The 26689-nt window shown below is 35.8% G+C and overlaps 1 protein-coding gene across 1 annotated transcript; it reads right to left on the bottom strand.

Annotated features, from left to right (window-relative positions):
- Window positions 1–7530: 7530 nt before the first annotated feature.
- On the bottom strand, window positions 7531–21224 carry LOC107765344 (leucine carboxyl methyltransferase 1 homolog). Its single transcript, XM_016583981.2, has 13 exons — window positions 21066–21224; window positions 20764–20852; window positions 20527–20669; window positions 19929–19976; window positions 19719–19800; window positions 14769–14871; window positions 13614–13734; window positions 13405–13452; window positions 13162–13245; window positions 12524–12588; window positions 10023–10074; window positions 8149–8187; window positions 7531–8046 (listed from the first exon to the last, which is right to left on the bottom strand). Exons 1-13 carry the CDS (start codon window positions 21143–21145, stop codon window positions 7975–7977), a joined length of 1026 nt encoding a protein of 341 aa, XP_016439467.1. The 5' UTR covers window positions 21146–21224; the 3' UTR covers window positions 7531–7974.
- Between the last annotated feature and the right edge of the window lie 5465 nt (window positions 21225–26689).

The following is a 26689-nucleotide window of genomic DNA, read 5'->3' as shown; positions in this document are numbered from 1 at the left end:
GATGACTGCATAGAAATACTTTGTATTGTCATCTCCTAGTTTAATCCAGCTTGCCTTGCTCCTTTGTTGCAAATAAATTTATGCCAAGTATGATGATCTCCTGAACTTGAGGTAGTTTTTCCTTTCATGTTCTTGTGATCTCTAGTCCAAGGGGTTATCTTGCAATGCCAATTGTGCCTAGAGCATTTCTTCTCTATCTTTTGCCGCCTCAGCCTCAATGTCTTTAAAGTACTTTTTGTTCAACTCCTTTAGGCTTTATTTTAGCATTTTCAATTTTTTAACTACTTGAAATATCATGCACCCTTATATAGGTATTTGCCACACATGTGACACTCTAGTCTAGAACTCTGGATGACTTGACCATATATTACAGTACTTAAATGGTTTCTTTGAATTCTTCCCATTCTTGATTTGCTCAATCTTTACAGGGCAGTGATCACTGATCCCTTCTGGCTTTAACATAGTTATAAAATCTTACATGGTATTCAACCAATCTGCATTCACAAACACCCAATATATTTTTGAGTACACTCTACTATTCCCATGCTTATCACTCCAGGTATATCTGCTCCCCTTTGAGGGAAGTTCTATCAGTCCACATGTATTAGCACATTGCTAAAAATCCCTTACCTCAGGCAGTGTCATTGGACTCCCTCCTATCCTATCTTCCATATTCAGTATTGAGTTAAAGTCCCCCATGAGCAGTCATGGCAGTTTACATCCCAGACTAATAGATTCCAGGTAACCCAGTAGCTCTTTCCTTCCTTCTCTAGTATTATAGGCATACACCACAGTAAGTATAAAAGGAGTCTTTAAGTTGCAATGCACCACATGACATGTCACAACCTGTGCATTGCTGCTCATTTGTGTAACATGAAAGTAATCCATCCTCTATACTAACATAATTCTACCATTATAATGGTGTTCTAAATTAGTTAAACAAGTCCACCCCCTAAACATTTTGGTCACCACCTCAATTATTCTATTAGCCTTGACCTTATTTTCAACCAGCCCAAGCAAACCTATATTCTCACTATTGCATAAGATTGTAACTTTCCTCTGCTTATTAGGGCCATTAAGACCCCTAATATTCCATCATAAGATATTATCCATTACCTGAGAGAGGTATTTTTGAGCCTCCCTCATTGTGACTTTGTCACGACCCAAACCGATGGGCCGCGACGGGCACATGGTACCTTACTCAATCGAGTACCAACATAACATACCTTTTCATGTCATACTATCATAGATAACTGAGCCGGAAGGCTTCCGTGATATAAGTAGAATACCACATGTAATACCAATTTATACATAAGACATACGGGTCTATAAGACCAAAATAACTACTCGTACACTGAACATAGGCCGACAAGGCCATACAATCTTTTACATACATGACATCTGTCTACAAGCCTCTAAGGATACATAATTTTTATAAAGGTCGGTACAGAGTCCCGTCATACCAAACAATACATGTTTAAATCATACTAACCAAACAAGCAACTCCGAAGCAAATGGAGCGCACCAACATCTTTCGCTGAGCTGATAGCCTACTTGGAGGGCTCTCGACCTGTCTATCGGGACATGCGGGCATGAAACGCAGCATCCCCATGCAAAAGGGACGTCATTACAAATAATATACCGAGTATGTAAGGAATAAAAATTAGTAAATAATAGACATGAGAGACACATGGAGTAACATGGAGTAAAAGACTCGACATGTATATTTGCATAGCTCTGTGGATCATTTCATTTTTATAATGTCATATATATGCGTATAAATATCATACCATGCATAGGTATATGCGTTCATAACATCATCAAGCCTCTGAGGGCATCCCATCATATCATTTCGGCCATTGTGGGTAAATCATCAACGTATACCAGCTGATCAGGTGGTGGTGTGTATATAACACCGTAACCTTTTTTTCATATTCCATATAAATATAATATACATATATACGCGTATATAACGCCATCTGGTCATGGGTCAATGTACATGTATAAATGCATGAATTGCATAAGAAATAAGTTAATAAGATTTTCTCTGAATGCCATAAAAATTAATATGCCTTTCGGATAAACTTTATCAAATACGTATTTTTTCGAGACCCATGAACAGAAGATATAATAATAATTCACATGGGGAATCAAGAATATAGACACCCTAGGATTTCTATGAATAGAGTTATTTATGAAAGTTGCGTATTTTGCTCGTTTCATTTGTATTATTTGGATCATACCAAAAAGAAAGAAGGGATGGCCTTAACATACCTGGAGTAGAAAAAATCCGTATGAATTTCCAAATACCCTCACCTTCATCCTTGGCTTTGCCTTTCTGTATAATTACCTTACCAAGTGAAGTTTGGTATTAATTCAAGATAAGCGAGTATCATTCTTGGCTTAGCATTCCATATGTCTCCATTACCAAATGGAGTTTGGTATTAATTCAAGAGGAGTGAGCATCATTCTTGGCTTTTACATTCCATATGTCTCCATTACCAAATGGAGTTTGGTATTACTTCAAGAGGAGTGACTGTATGTCTCCATTACCAAATGGAGTTTGGTATTAATTCAAGAGGAGTGAGCATCATTCTTGGCTTTTGCATTCCATATGTCTCCATTACCAAATGGAGTTTGGTATTACTTCAAGAGGAGTGTGATAAGTGTAGGGATAAGTATTATGACTTCTCTTTCTATGTGCTTGCGAGGAGTGTCTTAGAATATTCCATGTGTCCTCTTAATTGATTGTCCAAATCCAAGTCATTATCAAGTCCTCCACTTGCTGCTACGTTTTTGCTTTAGTATTTATCCAAAGACTTCAATTAATCCATCACTAATTATTAATTAATTAGGTAATATCCCATTACCCAATAATTAACCAATTACCCATATAATTAAGAATTATTTCCACTTACTTAAAATACTACTCACTTCTCACATACCTTATACACCTTACTATCATGGTCATGTGGTACCTTGTATGGCACTAGTCTATAAATACCGAGTATTTTAGCTTGGGCCGTATTTTATCCCAAATTGCCAAACTTCAACGAAATTTATTTTCTTTGATTTGCTTACCCTCTCACTTTCACGAATTTACTTATTACTTATTTGAAATAACATAATACTTATAATCCCAAGATAATCTCATTCCCGAACTTATGTTGCTTAACTTACGACGAAACTTTAACGTACGAAAAATGCGGGATGTAACATCTCATTTCCGAGCTTATATCAATTTACCTATGGCGTACTTCTGCGTACGAAAACATGGGGTGTAACAAACTTGCCATGTTGTCCATCTGATCAGGTTGTTCATTTCTGTTAAGGACCTGAAAGGAATTTTGTGCCTGCACCTGCTGCACTTGCCTGCATGCTTGTGTTTAATTGAGTTATCCACCCTGCTCCACTCAACTGACTCCTCTTGCTATGATTCATTATTGCAGCCCCTTTTCCTGTGATACACCATTTGCTCCTTCAACCTCTTTGTTGTGTATTTTCTCAGCAGTAGGGCTAGCTAGTCTTGTATTGTCTCCTGTCTTCTCCTTGCCCTTCTCCCTTCCCTTGGCTACTTCATTTGCATGATCCTCAGTTTGCTTCTGTGGAGTTTTTGGTTACTTCCTTCTACAAGCTTCCTCATTATGGACATAATTGTTGCAACATTTGCACAAAATAGATTTCCAATCATACTGAACTTTCTGCTAGACCAAATTACCTCTTTCATTCTTAAACATTATCTTCTCTGGCAATGGACCATCAATGTCAACTTCAACGAGAAGTCTACCAAAGTTTAGGCCTAACTTCTTCTCTGTTTGATGATCAACCATTAAAGGTTTACCAATTAAACTTTCAATTTTGCTAAGCTCTTTTGGACTCCAATACTTGAAGTCTAATCCTTGTAATTTCACTCATATAGGAACCGAGTATAATTCTTCTCTATTGAATTCCATAGCAGGATCCCAAACTTTAACTATGAATGGTTTATTGTCAAAATGGTATATCCCCCTTGCAACACCTCATTTTTTCCCAGCTCTGTGTCAAATCGAACTAGTATTATCCCATTTTTCAGCATAGATATCTTGTTTATTCCATACTTTGCCCACATTCGCTGGATAAATCCATTTAACACTGCAAAGGGTGGATGTGCCTCAAGTACATAACACACTAATGCATTCTTCCAATAAGCCAATTCAATACTAATATCCTCAATTTCAATCTCACAAACAAGTGTTTCCCCATGCATTTCTGGTGCTACAAAGTCCAGTTTGAAATCTGCATTTGAGACTTTGGTAATGTAAAAATTATTCCAAATCGAAGGCTTCTTCAGCAATTCTTCCTCCGCCTCAACTTCATCAGCCCATGATGTCTTACCTTTCCCTATTTAATCAATTACTCTCACTCCTTCTCGCACTTGTGACTTCTCTGTTACTGCATACAATGGAACAGTAACCTCACCTTATGGATTTGTTGTACCTCCAGTTTTCGAATGCTGCCTCGATTCAGAGCTCGATGCTTGTTCAATTCTTGTTGGCTTAGTAACTTGTACCGCTGAAGTCTCAAATTGCTCAGCCTCCGGCAAAAATTTTCCACTCACCTATTCAATTCCCAATTGTTCCAATTTCTCATAATTGCGCAGATTTCTACTTGTACTAGCTTGGTTCCCATTCGATTTCACCTGTGCAGTGCTTCGCGCAGCAGTGGCCTGCGCCATTAGAGCTTTCTGGGAGGGGATTCAAGCTCTCATTCTCATGGGTGACGTAGGTTTGCTAAACTACGCCGAGAGAGAATCGTATCGTGCGCCTCTCATTTACGTAAGTTAGAACCCAAATGTTGATCGATATTAAATAAGAATAGTTAATCGAAATAGCCGTCTATCAATTGCGTAAGCTAATAATAACTGGCGAATATATAATAATATGTGCATAGTTATATATACTGGCCAAAAAAGGTAACACAGTTAATTCGGTCGGTTGTTTGTGTAAAGGAAGTGCGTAGTGGAATGATCTAAATTAGCCTCCGGCCCAAAGGCCGTCAGATTAAGGCTGGTCAAATTAGGGGTGCTTATCGGGTGGATCGGACGGATAATACGCTTAACGATTATCGGTTTTTAAATATACTAATATGTTAGCCAACCAATAAGATAGCGGGTGGTTCGGTATCGAATTAGCAATTATCTGGTGGTTATCGCCCGGTGTATTGGTTAAATCTAAGACTAAGTAACAATGAAAATTAAAATTACATGTGTCCAACTTCAACCGAAAAAATTAAAATAACAGTGTATAGTATGAAAGTCATCCTCATATCTGTATCGTAGGACATCATTCTTATTTAAAAGTACATGTTTTTGACTTTAATGGGATAATCATTTTGCTAGACTATCTTATTTCATAGTATATTTTAATTGTATTGTTTGAAATTTGGACATATCTAAAGCTAAAAATTATACCATACATTGTTAGCTAAAATAAAATATTTTTGCAGAATCAAAAGAGGCTAACAATAAAGAGTGGAAGCCTCGTTTCAGATCATAATGCATATTCTTTGGTGGGTAAAAAATATGCAAGATTCATTATTATACTTTGAATTGCAATTATATAAACCTCACTTGTTTTTCAAAGGTATTTTTTAATGAGATTAAATCTTGTAACATAAAAAAAATTTTAATTACTTTTCACAATATGCCGTAAAACTTTATTTAATAAGAATTAAGAATAAGAGGGAAATAGTATAGCGAGAAATACCCTCCACAAATGCACAATAAGACACACTAGGCTGATATGACAAATGTATACAAGAAATTTAAATGATTCTTAACGGGTTAACAGTTTATCCGATAAGAAAATTGAGTAATCCGCCCCCAAACCATTAAGCTGTTAATTATAAAATCTCAATCTGTTTACCATTCATTACCCAGATAACCCGATATCAATAAACCAATAAGTCATCGATTCGATTTAATTAACGGTTACAATTCGATTTTAAACACCCCTCAAATACAATGCGACTCTTTAAAGTTTAAACTACAGGTCTAGACAATGTTACATCGCTCACCGATTTCAAGTACAAGCTGAACTTTGTTTATATTTTATAAATACATTTTCTAACGGTCTAAACTGTTTAGGAACAGAAAATTACAGAAGCAGCCTCGAAGGTTTATGTATAGCCTGTTTGACCAAGTTTTTTCGAAGTCAAAAATATTTTTCTTTTAAAAAAATAAAAAATAAAATTTAAAGTTAAAGTGTTTGACCAATCTTTTAGAGGAAAAAAAGTATTTTTGAGTAGAAGCAGAAAAATTAATTTCTCTCCAAGAGCACTTCTTTGAAAAGCATTTTTGAGAAAAATATACTTAGAAGCAATTTTTAAATGCTTGTCAAACACTAATGAATGATGCTCAGAAGTGTTTTTTAAGTAAATTAACCAAACACAAATGTTTCTCACTAAAAATATTTTTGAAAAAAAAAATACTTATCAAAATAAGTGAATTTTTACGGCTATAAGAAAAGTAAACAAGGACGTCTATTAAAGCTGCAAGCAAGATTAATTATATATATATGTCCTTAAAAATGGGGTTTTTTAGCACTTAGCAGGAACATAATAGAGCCTAGAAAGTAGAAATAAGTACGAGCAAAACAGGGCTGCAATCCATAGAAAATGATGGAACCATAATACTATTCCCTCATAAAAAGGTGAACACAAAGGGGGACCCTTTTTTTTTCCCTTGGCCCCTACCCCCTTCACTTAAATCTATTTGTCAGGATTACATTATTCCAACCTCCACTTGGTGCAACCACTTTTTCTTGCTTTGGGCCCTGATCCCCTCCATCCATATTTCAATGCATTGATGACTATGGCAAGGTTTATCCCAAACATATTAAAAAAACTACTTATACTCGTGGTTTACTCCAAATTACATTAGTTTACTATTATTAACTATAAAAGGTAAAAAAAAATCTTTCATTAGTTACAGGTAATTTAGTGATAACAGTACATATAAAGATCACGTATTCATTAAATTGTGTAAACACTATCTGTGTAAGTTTTTACACAAAATATAGTGAAGCATCTCACTGGTAGAAGTTCTCCCAAGGATTTCCGCCCAGTGCTACCTTTTCTTTTTCCTAAATCTCTCTTTAATAAGGAGAGAGGATTAAAATTGCAATCACTAGACAACTTAGTCAAGATTTTAATTAGAGCAAATAGTTATTTTTGCTATAGGTAAGGTACATGATGCATGGATAGAGTTCACTAAGTAAATGTACACACCCTTAATTGTGGGGAGAAATTCAAAAATAGCCAGATTTACAGAGTCCGCGAACCCAATCTGCACATATATGATAACCTAAAAAATGTAGGATCACTAAAAAGAAATACTTTTATTTTCCACAGCTATGAATCCTATTTGAGGTACAAAAGTTGTTATGATGAAGCACATTGATTTTTCGTATCTACCAATTCGGTGGTACAATAGTCAATTAAATACAAAAGAACAAAAGGATGATGCAAATAGATAAGTAAAGAAAGAGAAAAGAGGAGACAACCATGCAAGTGTTTCCCTACCAAACAAGGGCAAAACAACACAATTCCGTTCTGAAAGGGCCCTACCACGTTTTTCTTTGCCAAACAGCTAGCAAAGAGTATCTTCCCCTTCATAAACTAACACTAACTGCAACTCAATCCAAAGCAAGTTAGGATCAGCTATATGAACTCTTATCGCCTATGTAAGTCCATTCAAGCTCATTTCAGTCCAACATAAAACAAAATAAATAAAAAATATCTGCAGAGGATCTTCCCCTTCACACAAATGACCATCCCTTAATATACATAACTAGGACCCAGAACTGGTTGAGACCTTTTCAGTACAGAAAAACCTTCTGGCCCTGCCAAGTTGACAACTAGGAACAAGCCTCCATTCATATTTTGGTTTAGCATCAGAGATTGAAGAAAAATGACCGTCTAGATCAGGTCCTCTTTTTATGTGGGTGTTGCAATGGAGATGTCTGTCATAGGCTGTGTATTGGGGAAACCAAATTCCTTGAACATACCCTGAAATAGATCAAATTAAAGATGGACGCGATAAGTGAAATAAATACTCCTGGAAGTCCGGAATGAATTAGTTAATTTAGTGAAGCAGAGAAATAAGCATACCATAGGATCGTTGATTGCATAGGTAACACAATAGTGCTCCTGCAATTGGGATTTCATAAGAAAATACATTAATTTCTGAATGAAGAGGAGAATTATACAAGATGAATAAAGTAGAGAAATAAAGTAAGCTTTTTCCCCAAGCATGATCTGAAAAGAGATGGACCAGCAAACTGGACCACAGAAATATAAGTATGCAATCTTTCATTAACAGGCATAGTAGCAAGAAGAAAAATACTGAATAGACTACATGAAATTCCCCTTCCAGCATAAACTGAGAAAGAATGGACTAGCAAATTGGACAACAAATTAAACTTTTGTGTACTTATGTTAATGTGAACTGTATCACACATCAATGCTTGAGAAACTTAATACTTATTGCTACGAGTCAACTTTCGTTCTTAGGCTCTGCTACCTTTAGCTACTCATCATCTTCATTTTTTAATAAGGTACATCTTCATAAAGTTTTCAACTTTCAATATGTAGGGTCTTCTTACATGATAAAATCAATATCTTCATATCATGGTCCATGGATCAAACTTTTTTTTTTGGTTGAGAAAGTCATATTATGGATCTATTTGAAGCTTAAGAATATCAGCCTGACCGAAATAAAGTTTCACATATTAGTAAATCTAATTTGGATTTCCAATAGAAGCAATATTGAAAGATTTGACAAGATTCAAAACCAGTATTAAATTAAATCTACCTCCGCTCTCACTTAAGAAACTGCAGTCATTTGGTCAAGCTATTTTCCCTCTGGTCTTTCTTCTTTTTGGGTCTTTCAAATACTTCCTCAAGTCTTACTATCTCTTTCGTCCATCCCAATTTACTTCACCTCTTCTCCTAGATGCTAAAATTTTGCCAGATTCTAGATTTCAAGTTACCACAATATTACTACTTTATATTGCCTTTAGCTTTAGTACAAGATGTTTTCAACAAACAATCCATTTTTCGAAACTTTAGCAGTTCTCTAAATTAATCCAGCATACTGAAATATTCCATTTCAATTTGTTTTTCTTTTTTATTCTTAAACTTTCACTTAGTCGAACAGGGTGTACATGATGAGGGGAGCATCAATTTATGTATTCATTCCCAAATTCTGTTAACATTAAGCACAACTAGCTTACAAGAACCCAAGTTACATAATACAAATGTATTGTTGTAACAGATTAAGAACTTTTAAACTGTCAAAAGTCACCTGATCAGAAGTCATGTCAGCACATGACATAAGAAACAGTATACCTATCTTAGATTGTTTTCTTTTCTACTACATCAATAACTTATTTTGATTGGCAGAGAGAAGATTCAGATACTACATCACTCACATCATCATTCAAATAACATAATACGGAAAGGTTTTGTCTTTCGACTAAAGCAGCAGATATGTATAGGTAAAGCATCAATGGACCCTACAGTAAAATCGAAGTAAAAATAAAAGAAAGAGTAGCATCTTGCTGCTCCAGCACATAAGGTCAAGAAAAGGCAAGTCTTGAAATAAGCCAATTGACCAAAGTAAAGCAGCCTGCATTTTGTAGTTTTTAACTTGGATATACTTTCTCATTATTTTCCAACTTCCAAGTTGTATCATTAGTTTTTAACTTGGATATACTTTCTCATTATTTTCCAACTTCCAAGTTGTATCATGCCATCTTACAGGTTAATTATCCAGCAGTTATAGATTGTAGAATAATATGATGCCAGATACCAAATTCACAGGCCAGAAGTTCGTTTTGCAAGGTGAAAAATAGTCAACCCATCTATGAATCGGGAACAAAGTGCTCTACTTTCACGGTGGTATGGATAAGGTCACACTATTCCATGCAAACACTGAACATTTTTTGCAGTCAAATGTGGAAGGGGGGGTGATAGAAGCTTACCTGCATCATATACCACTCTTCAAATTCATCAAATATTTCCAATCTTTCAATCCTGTCCAGACAATCACATACAAGTATATTTGAGGCTGCAAAACTTGTGAGTTCTCCAAGAGCCACATAAGATAAAGCGTAAAGGGGCACACAGAAAAATAGGGAATCAGCCTTTATCCTCGGAAAAGGATACCTAAAAAGGGTATGAATAGATTTCATGAAAACCATAGTAGCTTTACATAATAAAAAGTTTCTAAAAGATAGGAGCACTTCAATTTTGTTTCATAGGGAAATAAAGCATTTTCATCGTTCTAAAGATACAAAGAATAAACACACAATCATATATGAGACTAAAATCTTAGCATCAAATCTCTAGTATTTGATCTTCTGTGAAATGTGTTTCTCTTATTTATCTCAAATATTGAATTTTTTTTCCTGCGACAAGGTGATCACACTTGTTATCAGTGCACAATCAAGAATGGCCAAGTGATTACAAAATATAAGGAGTTGCATCCCTCTACCAAAAGTTTAGTGAACATCTAATCATCTGCTGCATTATTTACAAACTCAAACCTACACCAAAATGCAAGAGACTGAGATACTAAGATTTGAACTTCAAATTTTGAGTAGGAATATGAAGGATGAACTCTTTAAAACATCTCTGATTTCTATCCCTCCACAATGTCCCATAGGATGATGTATTAAATCTACCTTTTTCTTTTCTTTTAGGCCACATGAGGTGTGTCTACAAGAGAGTAAGTGAATCAAGAAAGCGGCTAGAGTTGCGACACAAGTTATAAATTTTATTACTATGAAATATATACGAACAGAAATGGAAACCGGGATCATTGTACAACTGGTGCTCAAGGATAAAGTTATAGAAGTAAATAAGAAAGTGATGGATTATCTAGTCAGCGAAGAAAGAAAACTTTCAAAATCATTAGTGCCAATAATCCACGGAAAAATATGATACTTTGATCCAAGGGATCCCAAATGACCAACATATATTACTGAAGACAATCTGAATAGACATATTGGTAGACATCGGGACAACTTCAACCACAGACTTTGGAGATAATGTTATGGTATTAGGAATGAAGAAGTGAAGGCTATTTTAGAGTTTCTTAACTGAAGTAGTAGTTTCACTAACACATACTTTAGAAAAAGTGAATCATACTTGATAACATAAGGTAAGAGGTAACCCCAAAACAGAGTTCATCCTTCTAGAAAGCATCATTTTTTTTAGAATGCCTTCTAGAAAGCATCATTACATGTAAAGGCTACAAGGTTATACTGGGAGAAGTCCTACTGATGTGAAGCGAAAGATGGAGCAAAGGAGGAGAAGAGTTGCATTATCAAGAATTTAGTAGTGGACACTAAGGACAAACAATTGGAGGGAGAAGGGATGCATATATTCAGTGGAAAAATGACAAGTTGCATAAAAGTGAAGATTTAGGTATGTCTAGAGGTCTCATACCGTGGAATGAGGAGATGCAAAGAGTTAGTAAAGCAAAAAAGAGAGTGGTATAGGAAATTATCAAAAACAGGATATAGTGAAACCTTCGAAGAGTATAAGAATCGACTAGAAGCTAAAAAGGGCTATTAAGCCTGAGGTAAAGCCCCAGATGACTTCTATCAAAGGTTAGGGACGCGAGAGAGAAAAAGAGATGTATGACTAGCAAAAATGAGAGAGAAAGACTTACACCAGTGGTTTTAAACAAAATAGACTTAAACCAGGTTATAAAAGAAATGTACGAAGGAGTCAACACAACTGTGAATAATCAGAGGAGATACAGAGGAGAGGAGTTTCCCATGACAGTAGGTTTACACTGAGGATTTGCTTTGAAGATAGGGTTCCATGCATACTATTTGCAGATGTATTGTGTTAACTGACACACTGCACTGCGGTCAACCAAAAGTAACTATGGAAAAACACTCTAGAGAGCAAGAATGTTTGTACAAGTACAAGTAAAACAAAATATATGCACAAGTTTAACCCCCATAAGAAGAATGACGCTGAAGTGAGATAAAATGGAATTATGGTGTCTAAATGTAGACAATTCAAGTATCTATATTCAGTTTTTCTTGAAAAATGATTTGAATACATAATAGACAAAGAGTTAATAAATATATTAATATGACATTGAAATGCGGAGCTATAAGAGTACTGTGCAATAGGAAGATACCTATCTGATTGAAAGATAAACTTCTAAGAAACAACGATGAGACCAAATAACAACCAGCCGGTATTGTATAGATAGGTCAAGTGCCCAAGCATGTTACCTAGAGCGTCGTGTATGCAACAACAATTAAAACATTTACCGCAAAACAAGACTTACAGACCTCTAAGGCTCTGACTAAATGTGGAATATCTTGGGTAGCTTAGTATGTTCATTAAAGACAGTAATATACATCTAGATTGTAGCACCTAATCATCACTTTCAGATGAATCATATCATTCCCATGTTTATATATATCACTGTACAAGAGCAATCAAAACTCATACTAACCTGCGTCTTTCTTGAGCTTCAATAAAATCACTATAAACTCGCAGCATGTCCCAAGCTACTGCTTTCTGCATTCAATAAAAGACAAACCATTGGTTATAAATACATATGTCCTTTGATAGAGTTAATGCATTAGCTAGAGCTAAACCACTGCTAGTATTCAGCCATATGTAACCGTTCAAATTAATCAGTAATTGGAAATTACAAAGTTAAAAGCTTGAGCTTACAACTAATGCATGTTCTTTTATCTAACCTGCTATAGCTAAATAGTTAGTGGTTTAGGAAATGATTCGTTAGCCTTATTTATCATATTGGATAGTATTCCTGGTTTACAACGATGATAATCAATAATTTTCTTCATGATGTTACAGGCTTAAGACCTTCAAAGACAAAGGCAGTTTCAGCTGAAAATTAGATCTTCTACCATCCTTGATTAAAGGAGATGGGATGACAAGGCAAATGGTTGGAAATATTGCAGGTCTGTATAAAAACTAAATAAGCCACGTACACCTGGAATGGAGGAACAAGTCATAGGCCTAATCCAGGCTCTTAACATCTTACTTTTTTTATACTTTTGACAGAAAGGTATGATAATTCTCAAAATCTAAGAATTAAGAAGCAGCTTTGCACTTTGGAAATACCTGCCATCCTTGATCAAGGAAAAGATTTTCTTTCTCTTGTAAAGTTGGTGTAGCATAAATTCCTAGTAGTCCACAGCCTCGGCTCTGAAAAGTGAAAAAATAAATTATAATGTTATTGCAGATACATTGAAGAATAAAGTCATTTAAAGGTCAACATCTGAGCCTATAAAAACGAGTTAGGGTGAGGGAACAGATACTAATAATTAATGCTCAATCATCAAAAAAGTAATCAGCCAAAAGTACCTCCAAATTACGAATCATTTGCTGGCCAAAAGCATCGTCTGGGTGGATCTGTAATAAGCCAAATTACAAACAACTAAGTCATTACAATACATCAGCAGGACATTCACAGTAGCGTAGGAAAGTAGAGCAGTGGAACTCAAGTTAAAAGGACCGTAGGATGGATCAAGTTCATGAAAGAAACCAAGATTTAACTTAATAGCTTCAACAACCTGCTCATATAAGAAAAATATTGCCGTCGAAAAGGTTCTTGAAGCCCATCCAACAATTGTACGGCTCGAATCAGGATCCAAATATATCAGAACGCATTCTGCAATTATAAATGTTGGCAAACTGATAATAACATTAGAATGTGCAGTTAACAGGTATGATCTTGGACATGTACAATGATCAGTCTTTTCAGAACATGGGAATCAGAAAGGAGACAAGATAGATCGAAGTTCTAAAAGTTTCTTTTTAATAAGGACAGTTATAAATTTGAAAAGTAGAGAAATGGAGGAGGATGAGAACCAATACAACGAATAGTAGCGTAGAATCTGTAAACCGCAAAAGCACCTAACAGCCAATTAATCAAGTTAAACGTAACCAGGAAAAAGTTGTTCTGTATCCTGTATCCTATATCCTATGTGTCTTTCAATTGTCCAGTACATGACTATTAACTACCAGATTCCTGGTGTAGTCCCTAATCTTTAACTATAAGCAACCATAACTAGCTGAAGTAAGCCAACTTTTTAGTTTAATAGCTCATCACGGCTTTCAAGTTACAAGTCTTTGCATGCTGTTAGACATGATTCTTTGGACAGAAGACACAACACCTCGCTGCCACTAACTAAGCCTAGGTGGGTATAGTTACCGGAACCTATGCTAGCGAGAGATAGCAGGTACCCAGTGGAATCGTCGAGGTGCGTGCAATCTGGCCTGGACATCACCGTTATTTAAAAAAAAAAGAACTTATAACATTTTTGTCTGCTCTACTGTTTTTACAGGGTTAAGATCTCTTGATGCCCAAATCAATACAATGCCTTAGTGCTCTTTACTCACCTATAACCCAAAAGATGTACCTGATGTGTTCCTTTATTATCTAAACTGGTCAATTTAGATTACTAGTAGTACTTCCATATCTTTCACATCAGGTAACTTTTGTTCCGCTAGGATTGTCATATAGTCAAGTCATAAATGTAAGCAGAGCTTGTCATATTACACTTACCATTATAATAGCAATAAATTTAGAAGCGGTTAGGCACAACTCACTAAGCTTGACAAAGGAAGGCCTAATACATTAAAATCCTTCAAGATAACTTGTGCTTCATTTGTGGAGATTAATGAAAAAATTGTTACGAAAAAATAGCAATGAAGCAATGACAAACCTGGGGTCTAAATTTGCACGGGCTATAATATCATTTAAATTGTCTATGTTGCGCAAATCTACAGGCAGCAATTTGTAATGATCACTATGGACTTCTCCCTTTTCTGCATGAAAGCATAAGATAAGTTAGTTGAGCTACATATTTTGTTTATTGTAGCTTGTGATTTCTTCGCAAGTTCAAGTTTGAGAGAATTAACAAAGGGGTTCATTTGTCTCCATTATTATTCCTACATGCGAGGGAGGTACATAGCAAACTTATTCATAAGGCGGGGCAATGAGGTTTCATTAAGGGTTTCGAGGTAGGCGGTGATAGGACAGATAATGTAACCATATCTATCAATTATTCGCAGACCATACTTCAATTTCTTGTGAACCCCAGATTAAACATATCCGATACTTGTTCAGAAATTTAGTATGGTTTAAAGTTGTGCCAGGATCAAGTGTAGATATTTGAAACTCCAAATTGTACCGGTACAGGAGGTACAACAAATCATTAGATTACAACAAATCTACAGATCTAAAGTGATAACATTACCTACAAGGTATCTTTAGTTAACCAATCGGAGGAGAAAATTAGATTAGTATCAGTAGCAGCCTGTGGTTGAGAAATTTGAGAAAAGACGGGGGAGAATAATAGGATAATATCTGTGGGAAGGAAAATAACATTATGAAAGTCTACCCTCTCTAATATACCACTTATTATGTCTATGTTATGTATGCATGCAAGTGGCGCAAATTGGTCGGAGAAAATAATGTGAGATTCTCAGTAAGAAGGAACAGACGGGGAGAAAAAATTTCATTAAGTGGAATAGAATTATGGAAGAAAATATTGGTCTCCATAAGCATAGGGGATTGGGAATCAGGAGATTGTCCGTATTCAATATAATACTCTTAGAAAATGGTTGTGGGGATTCACTCAAGAGCAGAACATTTTATGTAGACAGATAATGTCTACTAGTAAGTACAACATATTAGAACAAAATGGAGAGACTAGCAAGAGCTTATGGGGTAACACTGTGAAAGTGTACTAAGGAGCAGGAAAATTCACTTAATGTATTGCTTACAAGGTGAGTGAGGGTTGTAGGGTAAGGTTTTGGAAAGATGTATGGTGAACATCCTTCGAGAATACATATTGACAGTTATATGGTCTAGTGAAACAGAAAGACACAAAAGTAATTGATTATTTGAGAAAGAATGCTCAAGGCCTTATATGGAATATTTGTTTTAGGAAGGCGATCCATGTACATATGGTATGACATTAAGGAAATTTCACAAAATATATGATGACTCAGTAGGAGAAGTGGGGGTGCACCGGGGGGGGGGGGTGTTAAGATGGTATGGAGGGAGACCAAGTAAGATATTTTACGACCAAATCTTTTTATGTGGAGTTGTCAGAAAGAAGACATGAAAAGTAGGTCCAGAAAAGGATGTCATCCTATAGTGGATAACTTGAGAAAGAGAATTGTGATGACCCAAAAGGTCATCTTATGTTTTAGAACTCGAATATGCGCTCTTAAGCCTTAAAAATCTCATTTTTACCCTCCTCGATTTGCATGCACAGTCCGGGCAGGTTTCCGGAAAGCTTTTATGTTGAAAACTAATGAAAATAAGAATTTTTGCCTTAAAAGTTTATTTTAGTTGACTTCGGTCAACATTTTTGGTAAACGGGCCCGGATCCGTGTTTTGACGGTCCCGGTGGGTCCGTATCGAATTATGGGACCTGGGCGTATGCCCGGAATCGAATTCGGAGATCCCTAGCTTGAGTTATGAATTTTTGATGAAAATTAAAAGTTTGAAAATTATTTGTTTTTAAGGATTGATTGATATTTGGCATTGTTAGTATCAGGTCCGTATTTTGGTTTCGGAGCCCGGTACAGGTTCATTATGATATTTAAGACTTGTCTGTGAAATTTGGTGAGAAACGGAGTTGATTTGACGTGATTCGGACGTCCAGTTGAGAAAATAAAAATTTTAAAATGTTCTTGAGAATTTATTTGATTTGGTACTAAATTCGTAGTTCTAGGTGTTATTTTGGAGATTTGATCGCGCGAGCAAGTTCGTATGATGTTTTTAGACTTGTGTGCATGATTGGTTTGGAGCTCCGAGAGCTCGGGTGAGTTTCGGATAGGCCACGAGATGGTTTGAACTTAGAAAATTTTGCTGGTATAACTGAACCTGTTGCAGGCCTCTGATCTCGCAATCGCAAATGTGAAATAAGCAGGCCTGGCAATTGCGAGGTATCTATCGCAATTGCGATGGGTCTGGGGAAGGGTATGTTCGCAAATGCGAATTTATGCCCGCAAATGCGATGGGCCAATTGTCGCAATTGCGATATATTCTTCGCAAATGCAAAGGCAGCGGAAATGTGAAGGATCTCGCATTTGCGATGACTCCTTCGCATTGCGAAGCTCAGGTTGCAAATGCGACATCTGCAGCTGATCAAAATGACTTTTGGACGGGAATTTTCATTCATTTCCCAAATTTTCAAGACCTAAAACACAAGAGGCGATTTTTCCAAAGACCATTTCTTCCACAAATCATAGGAAAGTGATTCTAAACTGGTTTCTTTCAATCTTTCACTACATTTTACAAGATTTCAACCTAAAATCTAAGATTTTCATGGTAGAATTAGGGGTTTTGGGTAGAAACTAGGGATTTCGGAAATTTGGGGATTTAGACCTCAATTTGAGGTCGGATTCCAAAACCAATTACATATTCGGGCTCGGGGGTGAATGGGTAAATGGATTTTGGTCCGAACTTCGGGTTTTGACCAAGCGAGCCCGGGGTCGGTTTTTGACTTTTGTTGGGAAACTGTAATTATGCATTAAAGTTGATTCCTTTAGCGATAATTGATGATATTAAACTAATTATGATTAGATACGAGTGAGTTGGAGGTGAATTCTAAAGGGAAAGCGATACTTGAGCAGTGAGTGGCTTGCGAAATTGAGGTAAGTGTCGTGTCTAACTTTGACTTGAGGGAATAGGTATTGTATGAGTATTTGCTACGTGTTTTGTTGTTGAATACGATGTATAGTTGAGGTGATGAGCATTTATGCGTTGTGGTCGAGTCATAGCATGCGAGTGAAATTCCATTCTTGCAAATTTGTAGTCTTAAATCTTGTTATCCATACTTATTGTTGTTGTTGAAATGTTGGGAGACCTGTATCCGGTTCTACCAAGGTTGATAAAATTGTGAATATTGATTCGAGGTTGAGATGTTAAATTGTGAAAGTAATCATTGATGAAATATTGATTTCTTTGTGAAACTTCTCTCTATCTGTTGTTATTGATTCTGTGATTGGTGAGGAGGAGTGTAAAGCACGAAGGGTGATGCCGTGCATGCATTATTTATATTGTGAGGAAGAGTGTAAAGCACGAAGGGTGATGCCGTGTATATTATGAGAGGTTTAAAGCACGAAGGGTGATGCCGTGTATATTATGAGAGGTTTAATGCACGAAGGGTGAAGTCGTGCCGTTCTATTTATTTATTTGGTGAGGTTGAGAGTAAAAGCACGAAGGGTGATGCCGTGCAGTTTTCCTTGCTGTTTTAATTGCTCAATCCGTTTAAGGATTTTCGGTTTAATTATGTCTTTTCATTATTCTCACTCTTTATGTTGTATTCCCCCATTGTATGTTCCGTTCCCATTATTTCTGCGTTATTTCTTTATTTACTGTTGTTGCCACTAGCATGATTATACTGTTCAGGTTATATGTGGGTGTCTTGTCCTAGCCTCGTCACTACTTCGCCGAGGTTAGGCTCGACACTTACCAGTACATGGGTCGGTTGTACTAATACTGCACTCTGCACTTTCTGTACAGATTTTAATACCGGCTCGAGTAGATCGAGATTTTGCTATTGGTCCGCTGTCCGGAGACTCAAGGTAGATCTCCCGTCTATCTTTTCTGTTCTACTGTTTCTTTCATTCAGACAGTTGTATTTCTTTCTGACTATTACTTGTAGCAAATTCTAGAATGCTCGTGAATTGTGACTCCAGATCCGGGTGGTAGTAATTAATACAGTTTTATAATATTCCGTACTTATTATATTTCATCTTAGTTAATTATTGTTATTTACTGAATGGAAATAAGGAATTGGTTTAACGATTTTCTAACGTTGGTTTACCTAGCAAGTGAAATGTTAGGCGCCATCACGGTTCCGTCGGTGGGAAATTTCGGGTCGTGACAAGAATGATGATACTTGTGAGCTAGCATTGCATGTGGAAAAAAAAACAATGCTAATCATCTTTTGTTGCATTACATATTGGCTTCACAAATGTGGGCCCTTGTATTTCATTGTTCAAATATCATGAGTGGTACCAAGAAAAGTAGAGGAAGCAACAACGAGCTGGAGAGTTCAGTGAAAAGAGGGAAAGATCACAACTGTCTCTTTTTTGTGCTTATGACGAAAAATTAATAGAACAAGATTGTTTCAAATAAGTGAAAACTGATGTAAAAGGCATCAAAAAATTCTTTTTATTTCAGTTGGATTTCTGGTGTCGAGAAAATACGGTGTTGTATAGATAACTGACGCACTTGTTAGATGACCGTGGATGACCCGGTTCGAGTTAATTAAAATGATAATTTACTTGTACATTCTTTTGACACCAGCTTGGTGTTTAGTAATGAAATTTTGACTTATCAAAGAAAAATCATGTAGTTATGAATAAAAGCTAGATTCCGTTTTACACAAAAAGCACACCCTTCGGTCACAGGAAACGCTTTAAAAGCCAACGATTTTTCTTCATACAGATTCAACCTATACTAAGAAGATAAAATAGAACAATTATTGTATTAAAAATGACATGGTTCAGAAAGCTAAATGGAAGAGATTAAATGCTTGATGTATCCACCTCGCACTCAACAACATGGTACCTCATCAAGGAAATGTAATTAAATATTTGCCCAAGATAAGAGCATTTGCATATTTGCAAGCACTGAACATGTTCATTACCTGATGAGATTGATGCTGTTTCACCAACTTTATCCCTTAACTGACTATAGGTTTCAATAAGAGCTGCCTTCTTGCTTGTCACCTGTGGGACAAACATCTGGAGCTGAGCTCTTTGAGCCAAGAAAGTGAAATGTATTTGCCAAAATGCAAACAATATTGCCTCATTTATGATATGACATAATTCAGGGACTTAGCATTTGAAAATCTCACCTCAATGAAATCCAGTTCCACGTAAAGATGAGGTGCTTTTCCTTCATCCTGCCAAAGAAAAATATAGCTATTACTCTTCTTTCTGAAGTATGGAAATTACAGTAAACGTGCAAGCGTGTATCTATTGTATTGGAGAACTACATGAAGCAGCATCAAGCAATATCAGAAAAATCTTAACATAAAGCAAAACTCCATTATCACAAACTGTCAGCCTAGCTCAACAAAAGCTGCAGATAGCTTGAATCAGATGCTCAAATTTCCACGTAGTAACCCATTTGAGGGATCGTTTTGCTCTTAACCTCCCTTTTCTCTTGACAACTTCATTTAAGAGTCCCCTAGACAACAGAGAGGAAAATTGACATATATGAATAGACACTGTAAACAAGAGCATAATAAAGCTCCAGAACTGCAATAGCATACTGTCAGCTTTGCCTTAGTCCCAACTCCCAAACTAGTTGGAATCAGACCATTGGACTGGCTACAAAAAGAAAATCCTTTTTCAAAAAATAAGCACAAAATGTGCAACCTTGGGATCCCTTATGTGAATTTTTCAATCATCGTGGAAGATATTAAAACAATCCATGAGCAACTGAAGCACCTGCAGCTGAAAAAACATTGTGTCAAAGCCAGCTCCAAGCGACAGTATCTGCTTCTTAATATTGCCATTTCCATCAGCATTCGGCTCACAATCAAGAAATTGGCAGAGCATCTTCCGAAGAGCAGCCCAGCGAGCAAAGTAACCTTACAATTAAGTCGCACATCAATTAAACAACCCCCAAAAATAATCACTAAGCACATCACCACCATGGATTAAGAAGAAAAAAAGAGATCATACCACGATTAATAATAGGAGATCGCCTCAGGGGCTTTTTAACAAACAGATTGACATAATCATCTTTCATGTATCCTTTTTTCACGCATGACCTTCACATCACACAAAATATAAACAGCAGTAATCATATAAAACGGAATTTGAGAATAATTAGGTTTAAATTTCACCTCAATTTCCAATATTTTGCAGTGAAAATGATATATTCATAGCTGGTCTCTGAAGCATTCTATTATACAACTGTATATCTCTAAATTACATCTAGAAAATTGATGAGTTACTGTACAGTTGAATAAAGGTGCACGTACAGTTTGCTGGCGGAAGCATCGTCGTTGGTGGCCTGAACGGCGGCTCTGTTGCTGCGCGAATCGGCAAGTGGTTTCGCCATCCTTTCCCCAAGTTTTGAGAGTTGCAGTGGCTTTGAAAACGGGAATAGAATTTGGGCCTATTGGTATCGGGATGGGTAAAGAATAGAATTTTTTTTATTAATGCCTTGTGTTTGGGACCGGATTATTCAATTTTCTTAACGGATAATACGTTAACCCCGTTAAGAATATATATATATATATATATATATATATATATTAGTTTTTCCTCACGCAAGTTTTCCCTCACGTGCGTTGCACGTGTATGCCTAGTTATGTAAAATCGACTTCCATTACTGGTCTTACTAAGAGTGGATTGTTCATCAACACTAACAAATCAAGCAAAACATATTCTGACAAGCCTCGACATTTTAATTCATTATTAGATCTCCATCAGACAAATAATTTTTGCTCCAAATATCCTCTCTATCAGTCGTCATAGTAGAATAATTATCTTTTCGCTTGACTTTGGATTCCATGTTTCTGCTTGTGGCATTTTCTCATAATTTTTCCAGTAAAATGGATGAATCCTCATTCTGTAGTCGAACAATTATGCACTATCAAACTTGATTTATCGGGTCTTTTTTTTCAAATTTCTTCACATATTTGTATGTTCGCACAAAAGGAAGATTCCACTAAATTGAAAAATTAGTATCCTAAAATTTTTGTAAAACATTGAAAATAATTCAATGGAGTAAAATTGTGCAAGAGAATTTTAACGAAAAATATAAAATGAATGTAGACATGATATTTACATTTAGATTAATAATTTTTTCACATGGTGCAAATGATAAGAAAAATATAATAATATCTACTAAAGGAATTAAAATTACACTCAATGAATAACTATCATAGAATGATTGCTTATATTTTCTTTTTCTTCGAAGTTGATTCACGAAAAGATAGTGGGAGAGGAATAGTCATTAAATTTCTAAACAACACAAAAAGTGATTTTGAAGAAAATGAAAACAAAAAAAAAAGAATATACATGATATTGACTCCAAAAGGTAATTCATCATTTGTAATTTCGTATTTAAATAATAAATAATAGATTTTCATGCTCTGAAACTAATCATTCATAAATTCAACAATTAAGTTGAAAGATTAGTTGCAAAATAAAAAGTATTCCGTATCACAACTTAATTAAATATGTATTTTTTTTCTCACCTAAACTTCTTTCATTTAACTCTTCTTGTTTTTACATTGATATGATATTCTCTGTAATAATCTTAATCACGTTACGTTTCATTTTTATTTTCATCTTTTACTTCGCTATAACAATCTATCACATTATCAAGCAAAAAAACATAACAAGAAAAGAGAAATGACAAATGAAATAAATTAAATTTTGGTAATAACATAAATGTTGTATACGTACAACAATAAGTTTTAATCTTGCCTTTGTTGGCAGTCTTCATCCAAGTCCTCTAGTCACAGGGAAAGGGTACGACATCTTGTTATCTAATGTTTGCCAACGGTTTAAAACAAAAATTAAAAGGGATACCTTTAGTACTCGTAATTAAAAAGGCACACATGTTAAGGAAAATGCATACCAATTTGTTTTTTATCTTTTAAGGAACAAATTGAATTTTTTTTATTAACGGCTTATCGGTTTGGGGGCGGATTATTCAATTTTCTTAACGGATAATCTGTTAATCTGTTAAGAATATATATAAAAAAAAAAATTACCCATATGTATATTAAATAATAAAAAGCCCTTCTACACTTCCATTTCCAGTACTGGACCAGTAATCAAGTATTACTCTATTAGACATTTAGACTTTAGAAACCCTAAGTCCTAACATCTAAAATTCTTAGCAACAACAATTCACAATACAGCGGGCCAGCTTCTCGCCTCTCCCTCTCGACTCTCGAGTCTTGTCGACTGTCCGACTTGCCATCTCGCCTCTCCCTCTCGCCATAGCCAGAGCCAGAGCAGCAGATGGTAAGTTTCTTTTCTTTGTACTTTGTTTGACAGGATATTTGAAGGTCATTACTTATAAGTATCTCCATATCCCCTAATGGAGTATCTAACTGCTGCTTTATTTATTCTTGAATGTTGCTTCTTCTAAGTTTACTATAACGACCCGACCGGTTGTTTTGAATATTTACGCTCATTTCTACTATTTGAAGTCTTGAATAGCTTCATACGATGTATTATGACTTGTGTGAATTGTCGGTTTTGGTTTTCAGGTATTTCAGAGTTAGTTTGGAAGAATGAAATTCAAGGTTTAAAGCTTAAGTTGAAAAGGTTGACCGGATATTGACTTATGTATAAACGACCCTGAAATAGAGTTTTGATGATTCCAATAGCTCCGTATGGTAATTTTGAACTTAGGAGTGTGTCTGAAAAATTATTTGGAAGTTCGTAGCTAAATTAGGCTTGAAATGGCTAAAATAAAAATTTAAGTTTGGAAGTTTGACTGGAGAGTTGACTTTTTGATATCGGAATCAGAATCCAGTTCTGAAAATTTTCATGGCTCTGTTATGTCATTTATGACTTGTGTGAAAAATTTGAGGTAAGTTGGAATTGATTTGATAGGTTTCGGCATCGAATGTAGAAGTTGGAATTCGTTAGTTTTATCAAGCTTGAATTGGGGTATGATTCATAGTTTTAACGTTGTTTGAGGTGATTTGAGGTTTCGACTAAGTTCGTATCATGTTTTAGGATTTGTTGGTACATTTGTACGGGCCCCGTGTGGTTCGAATGAGTTCCGGGGTGAGTTTTGAGCGAGTCTGGTATTTCGACACTCTGACGATGTTATGGAACAGTTGAAGTGAAGAGGGCACATTTTAGAGTGCAAAAGTGCGGCCGCAAACTCCCAAAGTGCTCGGGGAGTAGGAATTGTGCGGACCGCACTTGAAGATGTGCGGACCGCAATTGAAATTGTGCGCCCCGCAGAATTCTTCTCGCGGCCGCAGAAATGTGATTTTGCAGGTTCGCTGGTCCGACTTCGTAAGCTTATATCTTTTAATCTACAAGGAATTTGGAGTTGATTCAAAAATAAAAGTTGTAGGTCTTTGAATCTAATTTCCAGAAAGTCATAGCATTAGTCAATTGGATATATGTACAGAAAGTTATGGGTATTTTACTAAAGCCCAATAGAGCAGTCACTATGAAATGCGGCCGCACAATTTGGATTGCGGCCGCAAAACGTGGAAATGTGCAGACAACACTTGAAAATGTGCAGACCACACATTGGGAGATCAGACGCGGTACTATATAACCGAGGGTTAAGGTATTATTTCATATTTGGACATTGGGAGCTCGGCTTATGACGATTGTTTATGGTTTTTTCAAGATATTCATTGGGATAAGTGATTCTAACTCAGATTTGGTTAATATATATGAATATATCATTGTTTTCATCATTCAAATTAGTAGTTTGAGATGGAAATTTGGGAAAAATTGTAGAAATTTCATAAAATAAATTTTTGGGATTTGAATATCGATTTGAAGTCGGATTTGAGTGAAACTAGTATGGTTGGACTCGTAATTGAATGAGTTGTCGGATTTTGTGAGTTTCGTCGGATTCCGAGACGTGGTCCCCATGAGCGTTTTTATAGTTAAATTTTAGATTTTGTTGAAAAATTAGTATTTTCATATGGGATTAATTCCTATAATTTGTATTGACTGAATCGAATTAATTATGGCTAGATTTGAGACATTCGAAGGCCGATTCGCGAGGCAAAGGCATAGCGGAGTAAGAAATTATATGGTTCGAGGTAAGTAACATCTCAAATCTTGGAGTTGAGGGTATGGAACCTGATTATACGTGTTATGTGAATTGTTTGGAGGTGACGCACATGCTAGGTGGCAGGCGTGTGGGCGTGCACCGTGTGAATTGTAAATCTATTACTTCTGTGGTATTGTGTAATTACCTGATCTTATTTGTAACCATGAAATCTCTACGTATTAGAGCTATTGAGCTGCGATCCATATTAGAAACCATGTCTAGACGACATGCCTATTATGTTGAGACCCACTGAGGTCATTTCTGCTGTTGAGTTATCTGCTTACATTGCATTTACATACTCAGTCATACGCATTCATATGCATATCATATCTCAGTCTCTGTTACCTTTTATTGATAGGCAAAATACATAAAATACCACCTTAGCTTGTACCCCAAATTCCTGTTACACACATGTTAAATACGAGAATAACTTTACACACCCAACCTTTAAAAAGTGTGTCTATGACACGGCATTTTAACTATGTGGCACGCACTTATTTTACATATAAATGAGGCACGTGAACTATACATTTTTTGCATCTAAAACCTCATTTGGATGCCAAATGTCCAGGTTTTTTCACTTTTTTATTTTTTTCATTTTTAGTCATCTTCTTCATTTTTATGAATCAAATTTCATCCAGTTCCTCCATTGATGCTCCCAAAGAACACATCTAACAATTTTAACAGCTCCTCATCTAACTCATAAGCCTGAATCTCATCCCAAATCCATTACAGAGAATTGTTTTCTCAGATATTGCCCTCCATCCTCGCTAAAACCCCAGCCCGCTTCAATCCTAGACACGTTACCATTCTTCTGCGCCTATCTTTGGCCTTTGCTTCTTTTTTTTTGGGTTTTGTTTTTTCCAACGTAAAATCGTCTTAAGATTTTTTGTTTTCACATATTCTCATCCGAATTATTTCTACAAATTGTGCAAGACCCAGAAATTGATTATTTGAAATTGTTGTTGTTTGTTGAAATTGGTGTTTGGGGATTGAATTAGTTGTTTATTAGAAGCTCCATTTCAATTGACACTCATTTAGAGATGAGCTAAGTAGTTGGATCGAAATTTGTTTAAGAAGGCCGAAAAAGAGTGCTTTGAATTTTTGAGTTGGGCCTTAAACTCGAAGAAATCTGAGGTTGATGTTGAAAACTTTGGTTGTTGATTTGAATTCATGTTCTCGGCCTTGAAACTGAGATGAAGGTTGTAGCAACTATGGTGGTTGGTTTTCATCGAGGAAGAAGATGGGTTTCTTTTTCTTTTCTTTTTTAACTTAATGATACGTGTCACGATTTAATTGGCGCGTGATATATACCTGTTTAAAAGAAGTGGTCAAACACAAAAGTGGTGTGTCATAGACACATTTTTAAAAGGTTGAGTGTATAAAATTATTCACGTGGTCTACAAGTGTGTAATGGGGATTTGGGGACAAGCTCAAGTGGCAATCTATGTATTTTGCCTTTATTGATACATCGCATCATTATTTTTGTGTTGATTCTTTTCATGACACTGAGAGCCCGAAAGACTGGAGAGATTGATGATTGAGTGAGGCCGAGGACCTAATTGTGAGGATGATTATGGGATCGGGTTGCACACCGCAGCATGCCATATTGACTATATATATATATATATATATATATATATATATATATATATATATATATATATATATATATATATATATATATAATTTATCGGGCTGCACGCCGCAGCATGGTTGACTGATTTATGCCATGATTGGCTTGTTATAGCGCTTGGGCTGAAGGAGCCCCTCCGAAGTCTGTACACACTCCCACTAAGTGCAGGTACCTACTGAGTGCGAGTGCCGAGC

Source organism: Nicotiana tabacum, chromosome 19 (genome assembly GCF_000715075.1).
Source record: "Nicotiana tabacum cultivar K326 chromosome 19, ASM71507v2, whole genome shotgun sequence".
Lineage (NCBI taxonomy): Eukaryota > Viridiplantae > Streptophyta > Magnoliopsida > Solanales > Solanaceae > Nicotiana > Nicotiana tabacum.
This window is presented reverse-complemented; position numbering and strand designations above follow the sequence as displayed.

What these genes read in the sequence shown, in the direction of transcription:
- LOC107765344 (XM_016583981.2), bottom strand. Translation starts at nt 21,145, where the DNA reads ATGGCGAAACCACTTGCCGATTCGCGCAGCAACAGAGCCGCCGTTCAG. An exon ending in ATCTCCTATTATTAATCGTG is followed by an intron (nt 20,670 to 20,763) that starts GTATGATCTCTT and finishes CTTAATTGTAAG; the next exon opens with GTTACTTTGCTCGCTGGGCT. An exon ending in AACAGCATCAATCTCATCAG is followed by an intron (nt 14,872 to 19,718) that starts GTAATGAACATG and finishes GCTTTCATGCAG; the next exon opens with AAAAGGGAGAAGTCCATAGT.